Source organism: Rhinichthys klamathensis, unplaced genomic scaffold (genome assembly GCF_029890125.1).
Source record: "Rhinichthys klamathensis goyatoka isolate OS25496 unplaced genomic scaffold, OSU_Roscu_1.1 h1tg000168l_1, whole genome shotgun sequence".
NCBI classification, from domain to species: Eukaryota; Metazoa; Chordata; class Actinopteri; order Cypriniformes; family Leuciscidae; genus Rhinichthys; species Rhinichthys klamathensis.
In genome coordinates, this window is record NW_026606699.1 from 1,444,265 (window position 1) to 1,468,042 (window position 23,778).

At 37.5% G+C, this 23,778-nt stretch overlaps 1 protein-coding gene and 2 long non-coding RNA genes across 3 annotated transcripts; 2 read left to right on the top strand and 1 right to left on the bottom strand.

Annotated features, from left to right (window-relative positions):
• Window positions 1-180: 180 nt before the first annotated feature.
• On the bottom strand, window positions 181-22,259 carry col28a1b (collagen, type XXVIII, alpha 1b). The gene is made up of 35 exons (XM_056259498.1): window positions 22,108-22,259; window positions 21,555-21,691; window positions 19,700-20,256; window positions 15,740-15,760; window positions 13,422-13,481; window positions 13,291-13,344; window positions 13,148-13,192; window positions 13,032-13,058; window positions 12,498-12,542; window positions 12,366-12,410; window positions 10,216-10,269; window positions 9,635-9,703; window positions 9,370-9,438; window positions 9,219-9,287; window positions 8,644-8,712; window positions 8,492-8,560; window positions 8,183-8,251; window positions 7,569-7,637; window positions 7,397-7,468; window positions 7,231-7,299; window positions 7,081-7,152; window positions 6,887-6,955; window positions 6,153-6,221; window positions 6,011-6,079; window positions 5,824-5,892; window positions 5,640-5,708; window positions 4,940-5,008; window positions 4,750-4,818; window positions 4,479-4,559; window positions 4,298-4,333; window positions 2,953-2,989; window positions 2,302-2,856; window positions 1,406-1,482; window positions 579-801; window positions 181-499 (listed from the first exon to the last, which is right to left on the bottom strand). The coding sequence occupies exons 2-35, from the start codon at window positions 21,682-21,684 to the stop codon at window positions 327-329; spliced, it is 3,399 nt and encodes a 1,132-aa protein (XP_056115473.1). The 5' UTR covers window positions 21,685-21,691; window positions 22,108-22,259; the 3' UTR covers window positions 181-326.
• Window positions 2,514-6,144, top strand: LOC130091557 (uncharacterized). Its single transcript, XR_008807826.1, has 3 exons — window positions 2,514-2,587; window positions 2,678-2,747; window positions 6,013-6,144. It is a non-coding gene; the product is annotated as an uncharacterized LOC130091557 (long non-coding RNA).
• Window positions 9,582-13,575, top strand: LOC130091556 (uncharacterized). Its single transcript, XR_008807825.1, has 3 exons — window positions 9,582-9,720; window positions 13,052-13,176; window positions 13,358-13,575. It is a non-coding gene; the product is annotated as an uncharacterized LOC130091556 (long non-coding RNA).
• Window positions 22,260-23,778: the final 1,519 nt, after the last annotated feature.

The window sequence follows — 23,778 nt, forward strand, 5'->3', positions numbered from 1 at the left end:
AATAATGTCTAATCCTCACTGCATTAGACTACAACGTATCAAATTACTTTGACTTTTTCTGAGTCTTTAGTCTTATATAACTTTTGATATTTTGCTATATAATGCAGTCTCATTCTGACATTTTAAGTGTGACATTTTTGTGGCAAATACATGCATTTATTTAATTGTTCAAGTTTTAGTTATTTAAAATGTTCACAGTTAAATATTAAAAGCTAAAATATTTTAAATAATAACTTGCCCCCATAGCTTTATTTCTTTTTTCTTTTCTTTTTTTTTTTTTAGTATCCCATCCTTTTGCATCAGTTTCAGTGCTCTAATGATAAGACTTACATTTTCGCACAGGATTTTCTGCAGATCTGTTCACTATCAAATCGGTTTTTGTTGCCATTGCAACCTCCAAACCAGAACTGAGCACATGAATTGGCCTTAGGATCAAAATACCATTTAACAACATACTCTCGACACGGACCAGGATCCAGAGGCTCCAGGCACCCCTCTTCTGTGAGAGAGAGAAAATTGAAAGATTAAGATGGTTCTTTTGTTTACAGGATTTAGTTTACAGCTGTATGGGCGTTTACCTGCAGTAAAATCGTTCTGTATGAGCAGCGGCGGGTCAGTTGGTCTGCGTGTCGGGTCAGTCCAGTATGTGCCCTTATGTGGCCGGTCCAAAGACGTGAGAGAGAAATCTGGGAGGCGGTTCAAGTCATCCCTTTCCAAATATGGTGTTATGGTCTCGATAATGTCCATGTCGTCTGATTTAGGATCATAGGGGAACACGCCAACCTCTCCAAGTGCATCTGGCTGATTGATACAGTGTAATATTAATATGTCTTGATAACTAGAGTACATACAGTACTTGCATAATAACAGTAAGCGTCAAATATCAAGCCATTATTATAGCCTTAAGATCTCCTTTTTTGTCGTCTAATACAGTCCTGCAGTTTAACAAATTATTTTATTTTCAGTTTAACAATAATAACAAATTATTATATAGTCATAAAAATTGCATGCATAATAATAATTAGAAAAACATCATAATAAAATTAAATACATTTATAGTCAAGAAATGTTACACTGATTGGATTTTTTTTTTCAAATTTGGTTATGTATTTTTTTATGTATTTTTTTTGTTTCATCAGTCATAAAAATGGCTTGTGTAATAATAATTACAAAAAAATGTATAACAAAAAATTATAATAAAAAATAAATGTATAATGAATGTCACACTGCTGGAATTTTATGTACTTTAAAAAAAAAATTCTTTTAGTTTTATTCAGAAATTCTGCACTGGAGTTCAGCAATGAAAATGCATCCAACAGCAGCTCTTAAAACAAATATGGCGGCTTTAGATGCGTCATGAGTTTTTAATTAAAGGTCTTGTTGACGGAATTGTGTGTCACTTTACCTTAAAGCTGGAGGTAGTGCTGAATATTGATCCATCAATGTTCTCACAGACCTTTTGGAGCAATTTACTTTCCACTTCTAGACCACAGAGACAGAAAACATAAATTTAAGGCATTCAGTTTATATTATATATGTTTGAGGGTTTTTAAAGGTTAAGTGTATTATTTTTGTTAATGCTTTCTTCTGTCTCAGTTCAATGTCCAAATATAAAGCCCTTCAGAATGGGATTGTTCAAAATGTAAATGCTGACAGAATTTTTTCTTCCACACAGATATATGTTTACTAATTTTGCTAAGTAAGACAAGAATCAACATATTTTGTTGATCTTGGAACAACATTCCTGTCCAAAAATGTAGTCCCAGCCTTATAACACTGATGTAGAAGCACCTAACCGTGGTTGTAAGCCTAAACTTGACATAAACTGTAACCTTGTCCCTCAAATCTGATTGGTTGATTGGAATGTTATTCCAGGATCAACAAAAATGTTGACCCAGAAACATGTTGAACTTGGTGAAATCATGCACATTCACCCCACATACCCCTAACCCTACACAATAAACACTTTTTTCCTACTATTAAATACCCTTTAATTCCACTTTTCTAGTATTTTCTTAATTTTATTTAAAAATAGAGGCTACTCTGAGCTGATATGTGATGGAAAAAGGGAGAAGAATGAGTTCGGAAAGAGGCAGATTCGAACTCGGGTTGATCGTGTCAGAAGTTACCGCCTTTCTTTTGTAATAATTTAGAAGTTACCGCTTTTTTTTTTTCCTGACCGAACCAGACATTGGTGTGCGGAGTTAGTGTAAATAGCCTTTTGCCAACAAAGACATAAACACTCCATTTTGGGTGAACTATCCATTTTTAATTGTGTGAAATGAATGCATTGCGACATACCAGGAAGCATTCTGAAGTCTTCTATGGAAAACACATGCTCCTCAGTGGGCGGGGATGCTATTGACTTCAGCTCCTCCTTAAAATCATCATAAATCGGGTCACTTTGATTAACCACTCCTATAGCGAACATGGTGATATTGGCTGAATGAGCCTCTCTGACCGCATCCTCCAGCTTCACCGTGTCACGGTGGTCCGTCTGGCCATCCGTAATAACCACCGCCACTTTCTTCACACCAGGGCGAGCAAAGCGGAAGATCTCATTGGCCTTTCTGATGCCACTACCTGTGTAAGTGCCCTCTCCAATATAGGGCATCCTGCGCACAGCTGCTTTCACTCCATCACGAGTTAACCTGTCTTGTATCCTTGTGACCACCAGGTTAATGTGGCTGTAGAGAACGACCCCTACACGCGTCACCTCCGGACTGACTGACACGCGGTCGATCAAGGTATTCACAAAGTCTTTAATGACTTCAAAGTTATCCGGGCCGACACTCTCAGAGCTGTCAATCACAAACACCAGCTCAAGAGGTTTTACTCTGCATATCCGGCCACAACCTGAGAATCCAGAATAAATCATCCAATATAGTTTTGGTGCAATTCATTACAAAGCATTCAAACTTAGAAAAAGATCTGCCATTTGTTAATACTTACCACAAATAGATCTGATTAGAGTGATTATTTCTTCTCTCTGCAAAACATAAATCTTTTTACTGAGTTAAAACTTCAAATGAAAAAAATGAATACAATATAAATGATCATTTCAGCTTTATAAATACACACTGTAAAAATTTTGTTTTTTGAAGTTGTAAACCGTATTATTATTATAGTATGTTTTACAAGAAAATAGCCAAAGTTTATTTATATAGCACCATTTATATAGCAACAGCTGACCAATGTGCTTTACACTACATCATAAGACATAAAACAAGACAAAACAAAAAACCATGGCAACATCATATATGAAAGGCATATAAATATATATCAGCGTCTAATGATCATTAAAAGCCAGAGAGAATAGGTTTTTTGCAAAGACTTAAGAGGAAGGAACGGTGCGGATCTAATCTGGATAGACGGACTGTTCCGACTGTTTTGTTGTCCCAAATTTGAGGTATTGTAGGACTAATAAATTAGAGACGTAGGAAGGCGCCACGTTATTCAAATATTTACTGAAGGTGATGTAATTGAGGATGGTGCATCGGTCTACCATCGGGAGGGCCAAAAAAGATAATCTTGGTTTTTTATTTTCATTTAGATTTAAAACGCTAGCAGACATCCACTTTTTAATATTGTTTAAGCAATCCAGCAAAGGCTCAAGTGAATTTTTTTTTCAGATCGTTTGAGGGGAACATAAATTTATGTGTCTCCTGCGTAACAATGGAATGATACATCATGTTTCGGATCCCTAAGGGAAAAAAGGGTAGGGGCCCAGGATGAAGCCCTGAGGCACTCTCCAACAGAGGTTTGCAGCTGAGGACTCCGATTAGCCAAAACTGAGAGAATTTACGATCTTTCAAAAAGGAGCTGAACCAGTTTAATACAGTTAATTTCAACCCCACATCATGTTCAATTCGAGAAATAAGGATATCATGGTCCACCATGTCGAATGCAGAGCTGAGGTCTAGGAGCACTAATATATAGTAACAGTCACCAGCATCAGTTTTCAAATAAATGTCATTTAAACCTTCAGTAAAGAGTGTGCAGTGCTCTGAAGCCAGACTGAAACCTCTCATAGATAGAATTTAGATGAAGATAGGAAATAAGTTGACATAAAACAACTTTTTCGTGAACTTTCTAAATTAAAGGTAGATTTGAAATGGGCCTATGGTTTTCAAGTATGGTGAGGTTATGCAACAAATACATAACATATTGCAGTTTAGAACTGTCATTTCGTTAGGTGCAAAACACTTTTACAGTATATATAATAATTTATGTAAAAAAAATATTTTGGACCTTTAATGGCAAGGTAGAAAATGAATTCTTTCATCTGTGCACATACCGTGAGACCAGGATCTCCTTTTGTTCCTGAATTACCCTGTGATTGTAAAAAAGAAACAATGTTCAGGGTGTTAAAAATACAGATGTTGATTATAGTGTTGTCAGCTTTCACAAAGCTCGACGATTAAAAAGCAAGCATGAAGAGTTTTTCAACTAATCAACATTTCCTCAGTTCTTCTCACCGGTGGTCCTGTAAATCCTGATTCTCCAGGGTTTCCTCTGTCCCCTTTGCGTCCTTGTGCTCCAGGTAACCCACGATCCCCCTATAAACAGAACAGTTGTATTATAAAAACATGATCTAATGCACCATTTTTGTAATTGCATATAAGCATCATTTTTGGAGTTTGTGGAAAAGAGCATTTGATGATGACATTTTTATTTTGGGAAGAAGGATTCCTTTCATGCTAACTGTATGAAATATGAATGCATGACTTTGGCTATAAGACTCCTCACCTTCTGTCCCGGCAGACCCTCTCCAGTGGACCCCCTTGGCCCCTGTATACCCTGATATCCAGGCTCACCCTGTACAAAACAGAATGAAGTGCATGTGAATTCAACAGTTTCAGTATTTCATAACTGTACAACACACTGTAATGTGTTCAGGAATACTGTATTCTGCTGATATGCCTCAGATTCCTGTCACCTTTGGTCCTTGTATGCCCTCTCCTGGTATACCTGGAGGACCAGCTGGACCAGTCTGACCAATGGAGCCCTGGAGACCACAAACACACTTCTGAGCAAACCTGAAAAGAATCACATTCTGCTTCAAAAACATTAAGCCTATTTTTAGGACCATTTAGGAAGGACCAAGATTCATGAATTTCATCCGAACATATCTACAAACACAAATCTAATGACTCATCCAACAGTGTATTTTGACATCCCTGAGTGTTGATTATGTGTATATGTATTTAGTCTCAGCCTCACACCCATGGACCATTGGCTGAATGTCTGAAGCATATGGCACACAAAATGGGAAACACTTTAAAGTCGTCATCTGTTTGTTTGAGATCTCCAGTATTTTCAGGAAACGTGTACAGCAAAGCCGTCATAATGCCAAACCCCCTCAAAGAAGAAAGCTGTCGTGTTTACAACTCGCTGGAAACGCAGTTCACCGCACCATTGTTGCTCCAGTAAACTTGCACGACATTCTTGAACGAATTGCATGCTGGTCTATATAACTCTCCATTTTCATCCACCTAAACGTGATGCTGAACACAGCGAAGTGTGAATGGTTGCTTTACATCTCGGTCAGACATCCTCTTGTCACTGCTATGGAGTGGCTATGCAAGACTAATATGTATTCTACATACAATATATGTAGTTTAAAATATATTTCCCACCTTTGGGCCCACCTGACCAAGACCTGGTGCTCCATCAGGCCCCGGGCGACCTGGAGGGCCTCGATCCCCCTGCGACCGAAAATATCAATTAATCAAATGCTCTAATAGAATAATATATTTTTTAAATGATTCAAATTTTTATATTTCCTGAAGAAAATGGGAGCGATGCAATCAATCACCTTACCTTTGGTCCAGGTAAACCTGTACCCTCTGGCCCAGTCTCTCCTGTAAGACCTGGAAGACCTTGTGTCCCCTACAGATCACATGAGCAACACATATATAGTCTGTTATAATTCAATTTGGTATGTCAGATTAAATACAAACTGTACTGTAACTATCTATGAGTTGCATTAATAATGTTTTTTATTTACAGGTGGGCCGGGATAGCCTTCTCCCTTCAGCCCTGGAGGTCCAATGGGTCCTCGTAACCCTATTTCACCCTAAAGACAGACAAAATTGATGATCTGAATCACAAAAGAACAGTGTAGATTTCAGCTGGGAAGTCACTCCTACCTTCGGCCCTGCAATGCCTATCCCTGTTTCTCCAGCAAGTCCTGGTGGACCAACTGGCCCTGGATCTCCCTACAGGAAGATGAACATGGAATGAGATCTCCTGATATGGAAACACACACACATACAGTAGCTCCCAAAAAATGTAAGCCACAATAAAAATATATCAGTACTTTTTTTTTTTAAAAGCAAGAATTTGGAATGGAAGTAAATTAACCTTTTGTCCCGGTGTGTTTAAATGCAGAAATGTGAAACTGACGTTTTTGTTCATTTTCATGAATTATTCATGAATTGAAATTGTTTATTATTAAGTCAATCTTTCTGGAGTGGAATAATTTTCAAGATGTTTCAATGTTTAATGCCTGACCATGTATACGTCTCTTGTAAGTCACTGTGATTTTGCCAGGGTTAGGGTTAGGGTTAGGCATGTTCCTGGATCAACATTCCTGTCCAAATACTTAGTCCGACTCCTAACGCTATCCCTATACCCCTAACCCTACCCATAACATGTCCCTAAAATCAGAGGTGAATAAGAATGGTGTAGAAGCCCTTAAGCCTTTTTGTAAGTCTAAACTTGACATTAACTGTAAACCTATCAGTCAAATCTCATTGGTTGATTGGAATGTTGTTCCAGGATGATCTCACATTAACCGTCCATTGTGTCTTATATCGTGACCATGATTTTTGCTTTTTATTTTATTTTATTTTACAGATAAAGCTTGATTTCTTTAACGTACCTTAGCTCCGGGTATGCCTCTTCCTGAAGGCCCAGGAACACCTGGAAGTCCAACATTCCCTGGGTTTCCCTATTTTAATTGAACGACACTGTAGCTCAAAGAACATTCAGAGAACAGCGGCAGTGACACAGGGCTTTTCTTGACATAGTATTTTGTGTTTGTTAACATGAAGATGTCAAATGAGTTGTTTTCACCTTTCCCCCTATTGGCCCAACTGGTCCCATTGGCCCTGGTTGGCCTCTGGAGCCCCTCTCCCCCCGATCCCCCTGTTGAAGGAAGATACAACCTATTTAATACATAAAATTATATATTTTTTAATATAATAATTTTAGTAGGCATGACACCTTCTCTCCTGGTTGGCCTCTTCCAGGAGGTCCGTCTTGTCCTTTGGGTCCTGGTAGGCCTAAATCACCCTAAAATCAACAAGATATCATATAGTATATTACAAGATATGCCCACTAAATGTTATGGATATAAAGTTATCCACCACTAACATGCTATTACGGGCACCTTTGGTCCCATGGTCCCATCTTCACCTGGTACACCTGGTTCACCTTGTAAACCTTGGAATCCAAGTTCACCCTACGGCATCAACCCAAACACAACTCTGATTTCATGATTTGCTACTTTATTCTGTTTTTTTAGGTCGTGTCACAACAGTTTAGTTGAAGCGACAACCTACTTTGGGTCCTGGTTCTCCGATTCCTCTTTCTCCAGTGGCTCCAGGATCTCCAGGGAATCCCTGTTCTCCCTAAGAGCAAACAAAACAAAATTATATATCCTTCAAAAGTTTGGAATAATTACGTTTCTTTTTTCCGAAAGAAGCCTCTTGTTCACCAATGTTGAATTTATTTGAAATACAGGAAAAACAGTAATATTGTGAAATACTATTCAATTTTCAAATAGCTGTTTTTTTTATTTTAAAATATTTTAAAATATAATTTATTCCTGTGATCAAAGCTGAATTTTCAGCATCATTACTCCAGTCTTCAGTGTCACATGATCTTTCAGAATCAATCTAATATGCAGATTTGCTGCTCAAGAAACAATTCTGATTATTATCAATGTTGAAAACAGCTGCAATGCTTCATATTTTTGTAGAAATCATGATTTTTTGTCAGGATTCTTTGAAGAAATAAAAGAACAGCATTTATTTAAATAGATTTTTTTTTGTAACAATATAACTGTCTTTAATCTCATTTGATTATTTTAATGTATCTTTGCTGGAAAAAAAAGTATAAATTTCTTCCTTTCTAAAAAAAAAAAAAAAAAATTCGAATAGAAGTGCAGTCTTACCTTTGTACCCATAAGTCCTATCCCAGGATTCCCTCTCTGACCAGGAGGACCAGCTGGTCCCTGATTCCCCTTTCGATATTAAGATGGAGGCGACAGTTGAATGTTTCCAATTGTTTCGAAAAGTAATAGCACACTTCTCAACATGCATGATCATATTGAATATAAATATAGAACAAACAGTGTTTATTACGTAGACTTAGGGATTTGTTTAAATCACTAGAGAACATGAAGCTTGCCTATAGCACCACTAGTACAGAAATATTGGTATAAATAAAAAAGCTAAACCAGAAAAATAACATAACAAAATACTTTCTCTCCTTGAATTCCCCTGCCAGGCATTCCTATTGGTCCAGGAGTTCCAGAAGGTCCCGCGTTGCCCTAAGAGGATGGATATAAGGGCTAAATTTAAGCAAAATGGCTATTTATATGGCCAACGAAAATCTCACACAACTGCACCGTACCTTTTCACCTCTGACTCCATAACCTGGGGGTCCACGTCCACCAGTAGGGCCGACATAGCCACGGTCACCCTAGGACACAAACACAAAACGGATTAAAAAAGTGATATTTCAATATCTTTATTCACACGAACATTAAAGGGAAAGAATAACATAGAGGTATGCATTCATTTTAGATGATTTTCAATGTGAACTCTTAAAAATAAAGGTTCTTTATTGGGCTCTAAGGTTCCATATAGAATCTTTAACATCCATGGAATCTTTCCTTTTATCCAAAGGTTCTTTATAGTGAAAAAAGGTTCTTTAAAATGAACCCCCCCCCCCCCCCCCCCCCCCCCCCTTAGGAAACTTTACTTTTAAGAGTGTCTATTTTATTGACATTACTATCTTTATTTACTTTCACTATTGAAAAGAGCAGGATTTGTTTTTCACAGAAGTAAGAACGACTTACAGGTTTGGAAGTTGGAACAATTTAAGTGTGAGTAAATTTAATACGTTTTCTTTCAGAAAAGGTCAGGGTCATATCGAAAAGGGAATGACCTAAAAAAGAAGCAGGAACAGCAACTGTCTCTGCTCACCTTTGGGCCAGGGAGTCCCTCGCCTGGAGCTCCTGGGTTCCCCTGTGATCCTGGTAAACCCGGAGGACCCTTCATTGATGCATGTATCATTATCTCATTATAATCTATAGATGCGTGTTTTAAAGTCATACAAGAGGCTGTTTATACTTACAGATTGACCTGGCTGACCAATGCCAACCTGACCTAGAGGACCTGGTCTTCCGGGGTTTCCTTTGTCGCCCTAAAAGAAATCATTTGTAATATAAATGTCTTTACTTTTCCTTTTGATCAATTTAATGCATCCTTGCTGAATAATAATTTAAAAAAAAATCTTACTGACCCTAAACTTTTGATTGGTAGTATATGTTTCCACTGCTTTTTTTGAGTAATATGAACTGAGAGAAGTCGTGTGGAGAACAACCAGCTGAAAAGTTTACCTTTGGTCCAGGGAATCCAATCCCAATATCTCCCGGCGGGCCAGACGCACCAGCCGGCCCTCGGTCCCCCTAGGAACAACCTGAAGGTCAGTCATTTATTTGGATGTCATTTTCTTATAAATTTAAAAGTTCACATAAATTTAAAGCTGATACTGTATATTTGCTGCAAAATGCAATAAACCTCAGTCATCTCGAAGATGCATGTCACATTGCAACTTTTGGCTTAATATACAAAACATCCTATTAGCGTGAGGTATGGTGAAAGGGTTCAGTACACACTCTGATCACCCAACGCATTCACTCGTGTATGTTCCAAATGACATTTACAGAGCATAAAGGCATCCCTTGTGTCTGACAGTTTAAGAGTTTTTGCATTTGAATGTGCTATTATATATTTGTCAGATTTTCAAAGCACTCTTTGTTAGAACTTCCAGACCAAACGTGAGAGGCAAAATCTGCATTTAAACATGGAAAGATCACTACAATGTGAATTCTTTACCACCCAGATTTATGTCTCTATTTAAAGCACAAATATCAGTTATAGTCATTTCCCTTGAAAGAAATGGAAGATATGATCATACTTTGGGTCCTCCTTGACCCTCTTGCCCCTGGTCCCCTGGAGGCCCTTTCAGACCCTGGTAAAATAATGAAGAAATATGTTAAAATTGGTCTTGCACTCTCATGCATTAATTTTTTAATCATTTAATTTTTTAAAAAAACAATTAATCAGCCATATGCCTATAATAAACCATAAGTTGATATGGCACTTTTAGGCGTCTGTCGATGCCTGTTAAACTGTGCAAATGTTGGTTCTGAAGGACCAGTCAATCTGAGCTATTCAGTCTCTTCACTAATCCCACAGTACAAAGTCATCCTCGGAAAAAGAATAATATCCTGCAAGCCTGGATTCACTCCTTTACATGTATAGATTAGCATAGGATTACGAGCGATCTGCCGATCACATTCCATAAGTGCAGAGCGGGGAAACAGCCGGCCTGCCATGATCACTGCGTTTATGTGATGAGACAACATGTGATAAGACTAATGCATTTAGTTTTAATTCTATTTCTATCTATATTCACTTTCTCACTTTAAAAATTATAAATCACTAAATAATTTTTGTCTGAAATCACCCTTACACAATTCACTCCTTAAATGGTGCTGTTATACACACTTCTTAAAAGTAAAAAAATGCTTTTGTTCACAGGTAATGTTTTTCAACAGTGGCATAATTATTTAACACATTATACTAGGCCTACTAGCCTGGGAAAACCCAGACAACTTCCGGCAAATTTAGATTTGCTCTGAAAGTTAGTCTGGCAAAGAGCTCATTCAAGCCCATTTCCAATCCGTCGAAATCGAGGCACCAATCAGAAACGTTGCGGCGGGCTTTACACGATGACGACAGCGCTGGGATTTTGAAGCAGATTTTGTAGCCTACATTACAAAGATGGATGCCGCCGTCGAACATCACTCGTTCGAATCAGCTATCGCATCTGTTTTAAGCGATTTGAACGTTTCCTTTTTGTTAAAATCCGAGCAAAGATCAACACTCGGAGATGTTTCTCCGCCGCTCTGCATACGTCATCTCCTTCATCGCTGGTGCCGCCCCTCTGGAAATGATTTGTCTATGACGCTTTGCCAGACCATAACTCAGTTGAGTGGTCTGGTTTTAACCAGGCTTTTATACTACTACTACTGCTATATAAATGCTATTTATTTATTTGTGTTTAAAGGAACACTCCGACTTTTTGGGACTTTAGCCTATTCACCGTATCCCCCAGAGTTAGATAAGTCCATACCGTGCGTGCTATAAAAAAAAAACTATATTCTCTGAAGGCGAAGCACTGCTACTTGGGCGGAGTGATAACCGCAGCACCTGAGACGCGCCGTGGAGGAGCGGTGAGGAGCAGAGAGCGCGTCTCAGGTGCTGCGGTTATCACTCCGCCCAAGTAGCAGTGCTTCGCCTTCAGAGAATATAGTTCCCAGTATTTATACGGTTAAAATATGTCTGTGTCTCATGTGACTTTGTTTTTTGTACACTCGGTGACTATACAAATCACAACATGTACATAGGAAAATGTTTGTGTTATTTTGTCACTTATTTGGATTAGTATGCTAGCTGCAACCATTTACATCCCGTCTTTGTGCTAAGCTAGGCTAGCGGTGGGTGCGTCAAACAGACTTATAGCACGCACGGAGATGAAAAAGGTATGTATGGACTTATCTAACTCTGGGGGATAAGGTGAATAGGCTAAAGTCCCAAAAAGTCGGAGTGTTCCTTTAAAGTAATATGATTGTATGGATGAAATACACAATTATCATTTGTTTCATGTGTTTAGAAAAATACAGGCTAAAATGAATAAGACCACCCAACTATTAATAATGTGTTTCATAAATACACAAATTCATGAAAAAGTATAAATTAAATTGAAGACTGTATGAGTTCCATGCATACATGTATTAATTCATAAAATAATTAATTTGAGGAGTTTTTAAGAATTCGTTTTTTCCCAAATATAAATTGGAGCTTTTAAGTGTGTTCTACTGTTAAATATTATGCATGCCATAAAGGAATCTTTACTTAAGAGTCTCACAGAATTAAATTAAATAATTATCATCATCGAATTATAAAAATACAAATACAGTTCATGTTATGCATCATGAATTCAGCTGAAAACTGAAATGTGGCATGTAATATGTCATATGTAAAGATATGTTTGTACTGTGCCTGCTCTCCTCTGGGGCCCCTCGGTCCTGGAGGCCCTTCAGTGCCCTGTGAAATGACACATAAAACTTTGATCAATCATACGTGGCATATTTCAGAGCAATAGTAATTCGTAGAACAACAGAGAAGACTTACTTTATGTCCCTTTTGCCCTGGTGGTCCACAGTTACCTTGATCCCCCTAAAACATGACTCAAGACTTCAGTTATTGTGAATCAGAATGTGTGAGAACAGTGAAAGTAGCATTAATAAAGCTGAGCAGTTACTCTGTCCAGTCAAGCCACAAGTACACTCTTAAAATAAAGGTTAAAAAAGGATGTTTTCACAGCGATGTGATGATGATGTCATAGAAGAAATAACCAAATCCCCAAATAACCTTTCAGTGAACAGTTCTTAAAAGTGGATGGAACATCTTAATAATCTAAATAAATTTGTTTCCACTATAAAGAACTGTTTGTGCAATGAAAAGGGTTCCATGGATGTTAAATCTTCTTGGAACCATCAAAGCCAATAACCTTTATTTTTTAGAGTGCTTTTTAATTTGCATGCAAATGATTTTGCGATCTTAGTAGATAGTCTTGTGGCTGGTTAGGACAATGCATGGAACTATTAACAAATGAATCGCAACAACCCAAATGCATATGCAAAAGATAAAACCCAGATGTTTTACCTTATCACCTTTGAACCCAGATCTTCCCTGTGGATGAGGAACCAGGAACAAGAACCGTGTTGGTCAGAGAGTCAGTAGTGAGACAAAATGTATGACCCTATGAAGATGTGATGTACCTCTGGACCATTGATTCCTGGAAGACCAGGTGCTCCTGTTTCCCCCTGTAAAATCAGTCAGAGCAGTGCATCAACAACAATAAACTACAGATCTAATCATCATAATTCCTTTAAACACATATGGTAATTATTTTCACTCTCACCCTTGAGCCTTTTGTACCAGGCGGTCCTTCATAACCTTGGTCTCCTTTTTTACCCTAAACAAAATAGAGTTTTCTTCATGAACGGCACAAGTGAAGGAATATGGCCTCAATTCCATCCCAGCAATACTCACAGAAGCTCCTGGAAGACCTCGATCACCTTTCTCACACAAACACACCGGTGGTCGTGGGCACTGGCAAGACAAATATCAGGTAGTTTGCAATCAGCATTGTTAAAGTCCAGTTATTGATGGTGTGATATGCTTTGCTTAAAGGGATAGTTCACCCAAAAATGAAAATTTCATCATCATTTACTCACCCTCCAAACCTGTATGAGTTTCTTTCTTCTGTTGAACACAAAAGATGTTACTTTAAAGAATGTTGGTAACCAGACAGTTGACGGTAGCCATTGACTTCCATTGTATTTTTTTTCTCTGACAGGTTTGGAACAACTTGAGGGTGAGTAAGTGATGACAAAATTTTCATTTTTGGGTGAACTATCCCTTTAACCATGTCAGGTCAAATGCATTTGTATAGCACTTTTCACAGTCCACATTGTTGCAAATCATGATGTTAATGTTTATAAAACATTACTATTTTCATGCCATATTTTCAGATTAAGCAGATTAGAGCTGGACAATAATATAGTTCACAATTTGCGACGACAAGCAATCAAGAAGTTGAGATTTTCAGCTTGATTGTTTGTATATGGGCATGTACTTGTACTGTATGTCAATAAAGTTGGACACACTTATACAGGGGTTGGACAATGAAACTGAAACACTGGCCAATATAGTGTTGGAGATTTCATGCCTATATACGCCTGGTGGCCAATCTCCACTGATTTACATTCATCGGTAAGAGCCGAGTGTGAAGGTTGAATTAGCAGAGCAATAGCACAGCTGTACATAAACTATTGCAATCCACTCAACATAATGCGAGACATATCAGAGTTCAAAAGAGGAACAACTGTTGGTGCGTGTCTCTGGTTCATCAGTGATCAGGACAGCAAGTCTTTGTGTATCGAGACGTGTAATATCCAGAGTCATGTCGACGTAAACCACAGAGGACGAACCACATCCAACAGGAGTAACTGCCGACGCAAGAGGAAGCTTCTGACAGAGATGTGCAGGTACTAACCCGGATTGTATCCAAAAAACATAAAAGCACAGCTGCCCAACTCACTGCAGAATTAAATGCGCACCTTGAAATTTCCACCAAAGCTGTTTGTCAGGAGCTCCACAGAGTCAATATTCATGGTCGGGCTGCTATAGCCAAACCTGCAGTCACTCGTGCCAATGCCAAATTCTGGTTTCATTGGTGCTAACAGTGTAAATCTTGGGCTGTGGATAATGTGAAACATGTATTGCTCTCTGATGAGTCCACTTTTATTATCTTTCCCACATCTGTGTGAGTTACGGTGTGTAGAAACCCTAAAGAGTCTGAACCCCCGGACTGTTTCTGCTCAGAGTGAAGCACGGGTGGATCAGTGATGGTTTGAGCTGCAATATCATGACAATCCTGACTGTGTTTGACGGACACGTCACTGCCGAGGACTACCGAACCTTTCTGGAGGATCATGAGCACCTGATGTTCAAACCGTGTATCAGCATGATCATGCACCAACACACACAGCAAGACTTGTGACAGAAGGGTTTGAGGAAGATGAGAGTGACGTTGAACATCTCCCATGGTCTGCACAGTCACCAGATCTGAATATTATTGAGGTGTTCTGGAGGAGCGAGTCAGAAAACATTATTTTTCCTCCACCAGCATCATATAGTGACATGGACGCTGTTCTGGAAGAGGAATGGCTCAAAATCCCTTTGGTCACTGTGAAGCACTTGTATCTGTTATTCCCAAGATGAATTGATGCTGTATTTGCCACAAAAGGACTAAAAAGGCCCTCACCATACTAATAAATTATTGTGTTCTAAAACCAGGTGTTTCAGTTTCATTGACCAACCTCTGTATATCCAACTTTATATAAAGAGCTGGGCAATAATATATTTACATTTTGAGACAAAATGAAATCAGGCAGTTGAGATTTGCTATATTTTCGCTTTGATTGAGTGCCGTGAGTTTGCTGCATGGTTGCCGATAAAACTGGATATAATATTTAGCCATCTTTATATATAGAGCTGTATGGTTATACAGTTTACATGTTTGTGTCAATATAAACAATCACAGAGCAGAGATTTGCTATTGATTTTCACAAGTGTATCTGGGTAAAGTTGGACATCGCAGTTGTATATTTCATTATTAGTTATTCATTTAATCCATTTGAGTTATTAATTCATTATGAGGGGATATTGAGAATTATGAAACCTGTGTGGTTTTGTAGCTTAATGCCATTTGGTTAGGCTATTTTCCTCTCAATGACATTCAGACTTTTATGACTAAAGTGTCTGAATACTTTCAGGGTCACTCTACTTGATAGTTCAGTACTTACTTCATTCTTTGCAATTATTTCCTGAAAAAAAAAAATGAAAAGAGAAATAATTAGAATACAAATCTATAACTACCAAAACAAGTCTAATTTATCGGCAAATTCCGTGCATGACATGGGAAGCATTATTATGCATTTCTAAGAGACCCGATCACAGACAGTGCTTGACATTTCCCGAGCGGCAGACCCTTCCTTCTGTGTTTATTGGGAAAATCCCTCGCACACAGATTTGATTCACCCACTGATGTGTGAACCACATGCTTCAGGACAGAAGACCAAACACTAGCTACTGTATTTGGATCTCAAATCCTCACGAATAGAAACTTTTAGAGCATCCATTCTCTGACCCAAAATAACAGCAACATTCCCTTCAGGCTGTAAAAAAGAAAGATTGAGTTTTTTCTTGCATCAAAACTAAATGAAAGGGTAGCATCCCTTACGAAATCCTTATTCAAGTGTTCTATTAGTATACTTCTTTTAAACTAAAAATAAGAAAGTATACTTTCAGTCTACATTTTATATACTTCTCAGAAATATACTTAAAATTACACTTAAGTGTACTTGACTTATACTGAGAGAAAAGTCCAAGTATATTTGGCCAGTACTCACAATCTTTTGATCGAGATATACTTAAATATATAATTAAGTATTCAAGGTATACTTGGCTTGCAGTTGTGTTAACTCTTTTGATTGAGTATAGCGTGTTAAATATACCTTTTTTACCTAGTTTTTCATATACAGTCTTATGAAATGTACATTGTTTGAAAATATTGATTAGAATATTGATATTAAACAGATATGTTTCTAATTCTGAGTATCTGAATTTCTGTGTAGGCTAGTTCACTGGTAGTGTACATAGGAATTTACTTTAATTCTACTTTACTCTGTCCCCACCATTGACTGAATTTTCCAGCTATCCATGTTTTCACTGTTATACGGTTAGGGGCGCTATGACACATCTTCCGCTACAGAATCTCCGGATCAAAACGCAGCAGAAGAAGAAGATGAAACAAGTGATAGAAGATTGCTCACCCAAATGTAAAATAACGTGATCATCAAACATTAAACAGCGTGTAAATCAAAACTGCGTAATGTTACCAAATTAAATGAAGCCTAACCCATGAAGAGAAAACGACTGTGAAGCTTTGGGGGTGTTGGACTCGATCTACTCCATCTGTGTTTTGATCATCGGTCTGAATAAAGGCGTATTGACAAAAATGTGATTTTCTCAACTTTTTTGTTTAAAATGTTGCCTTTCTTTATGAAACTTAACTTACCGACATTCAAGTGTTGATAAAAAAAGGATGGATGAAGCTTATAACATGTTTTTAAAATTAAAGTACAGTTAAAGGTATTTTTCGAGTATACTTGCAGTATAAACTAGTAGTTAACTGAGAGTACACTTCAGTGTGTACTAAAAAAACAAAAAAAATGTAGGCTACTTGTATTAAAATAGTAAACTACTAGTATACTTATAAGTTCACTTGAAGTAGGCCTACATATGCATTACAAATGAGAAACCTTTTGTACTTAAAGTTTACTACTGTTACACTTATAGTACACTTAAACGTATACTTTTATATACTAAAAGTGGGCCAATTTAGTCCTAAGCTGTATTGAAATAGTCCACTTACAAGTTTACCACTAGTGCACATTGATATTAGTATACTTACTACATAAAGTATACTTAAAAAAATTACTTGAACATTACTTAAGTAGCCTACAGGTGAAACTCGAAAAATTTGAATATCGTGCAAAAGTTCATTTATTTCAGTAATTCGACTTCAAAGGTGAAACTAATATATTATATATCTAATGCACACATATGCATTAGAATAATTAGTTGCTAATCTGCTATGTGATTTCTTATTGACCCAAGTCCCAGGTGTGTGTTTATCAGCATTTCACATAATCTTTAAACATGGCTATTCATAATTTAGAGTTAGAATTATCCTAAACTGTTATGTTTAAAATGTTTTTTTGATTTACATGCATGGTTTTAAATGACCTTGCAGTGCATTGAACCCAGAACTGGTGTGACTGAGTGACCATGAGCAAAGATGGCAGCTTGCAGATCACAACATACAAGTTAGCTAGTTAGCATAAGCTGGTAGTCTGCTAGTTAGCAAAATCAGTTTTTTCTCTTCTTTTAACAAATTTGCTCTCCACAGGTCTAAGTCTTAATAATTGATCAAAGTAAAACTGAAATTAAAAAAATATATAATACAAATAGTTTGAAATATATGGTAGTTACGATAGTTCCGGTCCTTCATTCTGATTGGTTGTGCCATTACTCTACTACAAACATACACCTGTGACCTCAATAAAATAAATATTTTTATGGACTAACCGTTTTATAAAAGCAATAAGCCCCATGAAGCCGGTTTACAGTGAATTTAGAACAGCTAAAGGGCTTTGCATGATTATATGTAATTTTCAATTAAATACAATAAGTTTTAATTATATATAATTATACTGTATATATATAATTTTTATATAAAAAAAAAACCTTTAATAATAAATAATAATACATTATAATCAGGGCTTGACATTAACTTTTTTGCTCACTAGCCAATGTGGCTAGTGGTTTTCCAAAGTTACTAGCCACACAGCATTTTTACTAGCCACATTTTTGTTGTTGTGAAATTACCTGATTAAAGTTGACTATGGCGTGCTAAAATTTACTTGAACTAGATTTACAACCCTTTTAAATGTAAAACCACTGTACACACGCAAATCAAGACTAGGTATAACAATACAGGTCATTATCATTAGCTCTGATAAGGTTGTGTGTAAAGCTCCTTTAAAGCTCCTATAAAACCATGTATTAAGATGAAGACATAGCTTCTTATTGCATAATAAAAGTGGTGCATGGATGTAGAAGATTAATAAAAAATATAAAAAACTAAACAAAAAACCTTTAGCATTAGAAACACTGTCTGTTTAAATATCAGAATCAGAATTACTTTATTGAGCCCCGATGGGAAATTCTTTGTTACAAGTTGCGTTTTCTGTGTCTTTGCACACCAGAAACGTGTCTGCTGGTAACGTACATGGAGGGCTATCTCGGGATTCGGGCGTTGCAGCATAGACGGCAAAATAGGCTATAAGAATATTTCGTTCTGTATTGACAGGTGCAATATTTGAATTTTTTTAAATTATATCTGCATTTGCCAAAACCTATGGACTTTCAAACATAAAAATGCCATTTATTAATATGTGTTCGTGTCAACATGACATATTTTCCTATTCTATTTAGCCTGGAAACGCTTCCAACAGGCTTGCGTGTCGCGTGAGAAATAGGCGTCGGTTTTTTTTCTAGCATGCACGCGTTTTCGGCGCGGCTCGAGACGCGCGTCACGCAGGCAGTGTGCAAGTTCTAACCTGTTAACATGGGAGCCGAAATAAAAACGGACACACCACGCAGCGGAGACGCGCACGCCACGCAGCCAGTGCGCTTCAGATGCCTTTTGAAAAGACTACAATTATTCAACCCGCCAAAGTGGCTAGTTGAAGTGACTGTGTTACCCGCCACGAGCAAAATCCACCCGCATTTGGCGGGTTGGCGGGTCAAGCCCTGATTATAATCATATTTTCACACTTCATTCTGTTGCATAATGTAATTTTTGTGTTTTTTCAATGAAGCCCATAGAATCATGATTTGAAAAGCTAAGAAGTGATGTATCTCAATAGTAACCGAAGTGGCGTAGGTATAAAATATTTGAAAAGTTCTGGAAAAATATATAGAAAAGGATTCAATTAGAAGTGCTGATACCTTCAGTTTCTCAATTCACTATTGATCGTTTTTGTTTATTGTATCATTTAATTGTGCTATTTGAATGCATCTTTCGCTCCCATTTTTTAAAATCAATCCTTTATTTGCATATTTATGCTATGGTTGATTATGATGATGTCTGATCTTGCTAAAGCTAAAGAGGCTGACAGATGAACTGAACATCTCACGAGCTGCTGCAGGAGCCGTTCTTCCAGTTTGGGGTCAGTGAGGCTGTGGGAGTATTGCTGGGATGGACTGCTCGCTACCAACCGCAGCTTGGCACTGTCCTTCGCCAGGTTTGATAAGCCTATAGTGAAGATCTTAATTTTGTGGCCTTTGGCCTCAGCGACCGCCGCCATGATGTCAGGATTCCTCGGATGGTCGATGCCGTCGGTCATGAGCAGGGCCACCCGAACGCTCTGCTCCTTGGTCTCGCTGGTGAAGAGCTGGGTGGCGTTGGATATGGCATATGTCGAATACGTTCCCTGACCGATGTAGATGGCGTCTGCCGATCTACTCAGGAAGACGTCAAAGTCCTGCCAGTCTGTGAAGCGTTGGTCGATGTGCACTGAACTGCTGTAGTAGAGGAGCGCCAGACGAGTCTTCAGATGCCAGTCAGAAACCTGCATCTGAGCCACACGCCTGCTGAAGGAGCGCACGAATGCTTTCTCTCGGTCGAACAGAAAGCTCTTCGCACTCTCTGAGCTGTCCAGGATGAATGCGATCTCGAGAGGACATACTAGCTCTGAAACGAGAGAGGGAACTAGCCATAAACTCTTTAAGCACACATACAAATAGAGGTTCTTATTGGCAAAGTTCAATGAAGATCCTTTAACATCCATGGAGCCTTTCCATTACACAAAAGGCTCTTTAGATTATTAAAATGTAGTTCATGCTGACAAAAAAAATGACTGAAAGGTTCTTTAAGAGATTGGTTCTTCAATGACATCATCACTTATTAACCCAATAAAGCCTGACATACGGAATAATAAATATATATACAGTCTATTGAACCTTTTTAGACAAAATCTAATAAAAAAGTTTGCATATGTTTTGTTGAGTATACATAAGGCTTTTACGGCTCATATAGAATGAGATTATTGAGCTCATTCTCGAGGAGGAAAAACACATCTACATTTTATTCAGAAACAGATCAAAAATATGCAATTTGGTACAGATGCTGGTATTTGTTTGGGGAGAAAAAGTATGTAATATGATAGCTTGTAGTGTAAATCAATGAGATTTTTAACAGCATAACCGACTATTACATAAAATGTAGATGATATTTCAATGCTTAGTTTTATGATCAAAGCTAGGGGGGGGGGGGGGGGGGGGGGGGAACATACTGCAATGCAATATAATGATGATTGAGAGATGAACTACGTTCTTCAAAAGCCTGATGGATTATATATTTGATATAAACACGATTTTTTTACTCAGGTAAACCTAAGTTTCTTCAGTCCAACAAACGTTTATCTTGAAATATTACCAACTATATACGTTATTATACGTTTTCTTAAAAAAATTGTTAAAGATTTCTGAGCAAAAAAACACGTGAACCACAAACTAAAGGTGGACTTTTTTCAATCATACTAAAAGCTTTAGAAACGACCAATCAGACGACAGAAGGCAGTAGATAGTGTGGAACAGGATTTTCAGCAAAGTTTTGATCATATTTATTGATCATTTAGAGAACTTAGAAATTTGTGAATCAAAATATGACAGCTTTATAGAGATAAGAGTGATGGGATCCAAACACATCAGACCACTAGCGAAAATAATTTAATTTGGTCTATTTTTGTAATTAGATCAAATTTTTTCCAAATTATATTATCCGCATAACAATTTTGAGTGATAGGTGAATTATCTTTTGGACCCACTATACATCTTTTCTCACGAGAACAGTCTCCATTTAATCTCATTGTTGTCTTGGAGAAACAATTGAGATAGTAAAGATATCTAACTTTAACTTTTGTACATGCAAAGACTTAGTCAACACAATAAATGATGCACTGGAACTGAAGAAAACGCTAATGCATTTACCATTGTCCTGTTTTGTGGTGAGGTTGTTCGGTGTTTCTCCAGACTGTCTTCTGTTCTGGCATCTGGCCGCAGGTACAAGCAGCCAAAGCAACAAGCTCAGAAAAAACACTTTGGCCATGCTTTCATTCATGCCTGACCTAAGACAGTCGAATAAAAAAAATCTGTGCATCTTAAAAATCTGTTTATGGTGCATAATTATCGCATGCATTATACAAAGCCCAAGTGGCTAAAAAATAATAAATGCACAAAGAGTGTCCCTTTCTTGTTGTTTGAATACACACTTTTTAGATGTTCAAACAAAGCAGAACATGATCCTCAGATATTCCTAAGCAAACATAATAATGTCTAATAAATCAAGTGTAATGAATCAGAACGTGTGCATCAAAACACATTTTAAACAAAGACCGATTTAAATCCACAAATACATGCAACAATGTTAAATGTGTATTTTTAACATTTATGATCAATTTTTAGTTTTGTTATGCTAAAATGAGGGTTTACGCAGGAACATATTAGAACAATAATATTACTGTAAAAAGGATAAAGCACTTACCTTGCCTGTTATGCAAATATGAGTATCCACATGCTCATGTCTTCTGTGTGGAGAACTTTCTGTTCTGACTGAGTCACTTCAGTTCTGCACTGAACATCAGCCCAACATCACAGACCCAACAATCTGATGCCTGACTGAACACACACACACACACACACACACACACACGCGCGCGCGCGCCCACGCGCACACACACTCTCGAAAGGACAGGACATCCATCCAATATTTGTAACCATCTAATAATTTTTATTTTATTTTATTTTAATTGTTAAATATGTTATTAAATATGTATTTATAGCATATCTGTTGTATTATGGTATAAAAAATAGATTTGATTCGATTTTTGTGATTTAATGTGCACGTGTTAAACAGGAATTCATCTCTCCCATATTGTCTGCTGTTGATATCTGTTTTGGAGATGAATGCTGAGAGATTGTTTGGAGGATAATAACATTTCCCCCAAAAGCTTCTGATTTCTTGACAACAATTCACAAAAATGAGTGAAATCTGGAAAACATTCAGGAACCTCCTGAGATCTGACTCATCTCAAGGATATGGCTTCACCCTTATTTTTCCACATAACATCCACATACACATCCTCATATTGTTTAAAAAAAAATACTAAATAAACATGGGTTGAGGGACCTCTTCTGTGGATGCATGAAGTATTAGCTATAACATATCTCAGAACGTGTAACAAACCCGAATCCTCTGTCTGCCCTTTTTGGTATATCACATGGCAGCACTCTAACAACTGAAGCACAACACTCTTTGGCCTTCTGTACCCTGCTTGCTAGACGCCTGATCTTGCTTAACTGGAAGCAGGCCCTGCCTCCATCATATGACAGATGGATTAAGGAAGTCCTACATAATCTAAAACTTGAGAGGCTAAGGTTTTCTCTTAGAGGCTCTTTGAGGAGATTTGATAAAACTTGGAACCCCTTGCTTTCCATTATAGACTCCCTAGACATCATACCTGAGGAGTGAAATGTTTACGCCCTTTGGATCTACAGTGTAACTAACCACCTATTCATGAGTTTTATTTATTTTATTTATTTTAATTTTTTTTTTATTTTTTTTTATTTTTTTTTTTTATCCATGTTTTTATTTATACATATTGTATTGTGTTGTGTTTTGTTTTCCAGGAACGGGGCACTTCAGGGGATGGGATCCAATATAGGGGATTGGGGTCCCATATAGGGGTTTGGGATGGTGGGGAGGGGGACGGGTGCGGGGGGAAAAAATGAAAAAATGGGAGCACTGCTTCATATTTATCAGTACTGTTTAACATTGTGTACGCTTTGTATGATTGGTGCTCAATAAAACATATTTAAAAAAAAAAAAAAAAAACCATATCTCAGAACTACAGAATAAACATTCCAAGAACAAGGAGATAGGGACAAGAGACGACTTGTCTCTTTTCCCCCGGAATTGCTTAAGATTATTACAGTTTTTCTGAATTGCTAAAACATTGTCCACACTTATTTCTAATGATGTCACCAAACCAACTGTACATAATACAAGTCAGTTCAGAGTGCCAACATTTTTTCAAAATGTAGCACTGAATGTTGATAGCAACAATGGATGGAAACAATATAAGAGGGAGAGAAGGAAGAGTGCATGTAAGAGGTGGTGAAGGAGGAAGACGAGAAAGAGCAAGGTGTGGAGTGT

Bases quoted from the DNA above. Each gene is read 5' to 3' on its own strand.
- col28a1b (XM_056259498.1), bottom strand. From the start codon at position 21,684: ATGAATGAAAGCATGGCCAAAGTGTTTTTTCTGAGCTTGTTGCTTTGG. The intron at 6,080-6,152 runs GTAGGAGTGACT...GTCTGTCTTTAG, and splicing joins TAGGCATTGCAGGGCCGAAG to GGTGAAATAGGGTTACGAGG. The intron at 802-1,405 runs GTAAAGTGACAC...TGTATCAATCAG, and splicing joins GCACTACCTCCAGCTTTAAG to CCAGATGCACTTGGAGAGGT.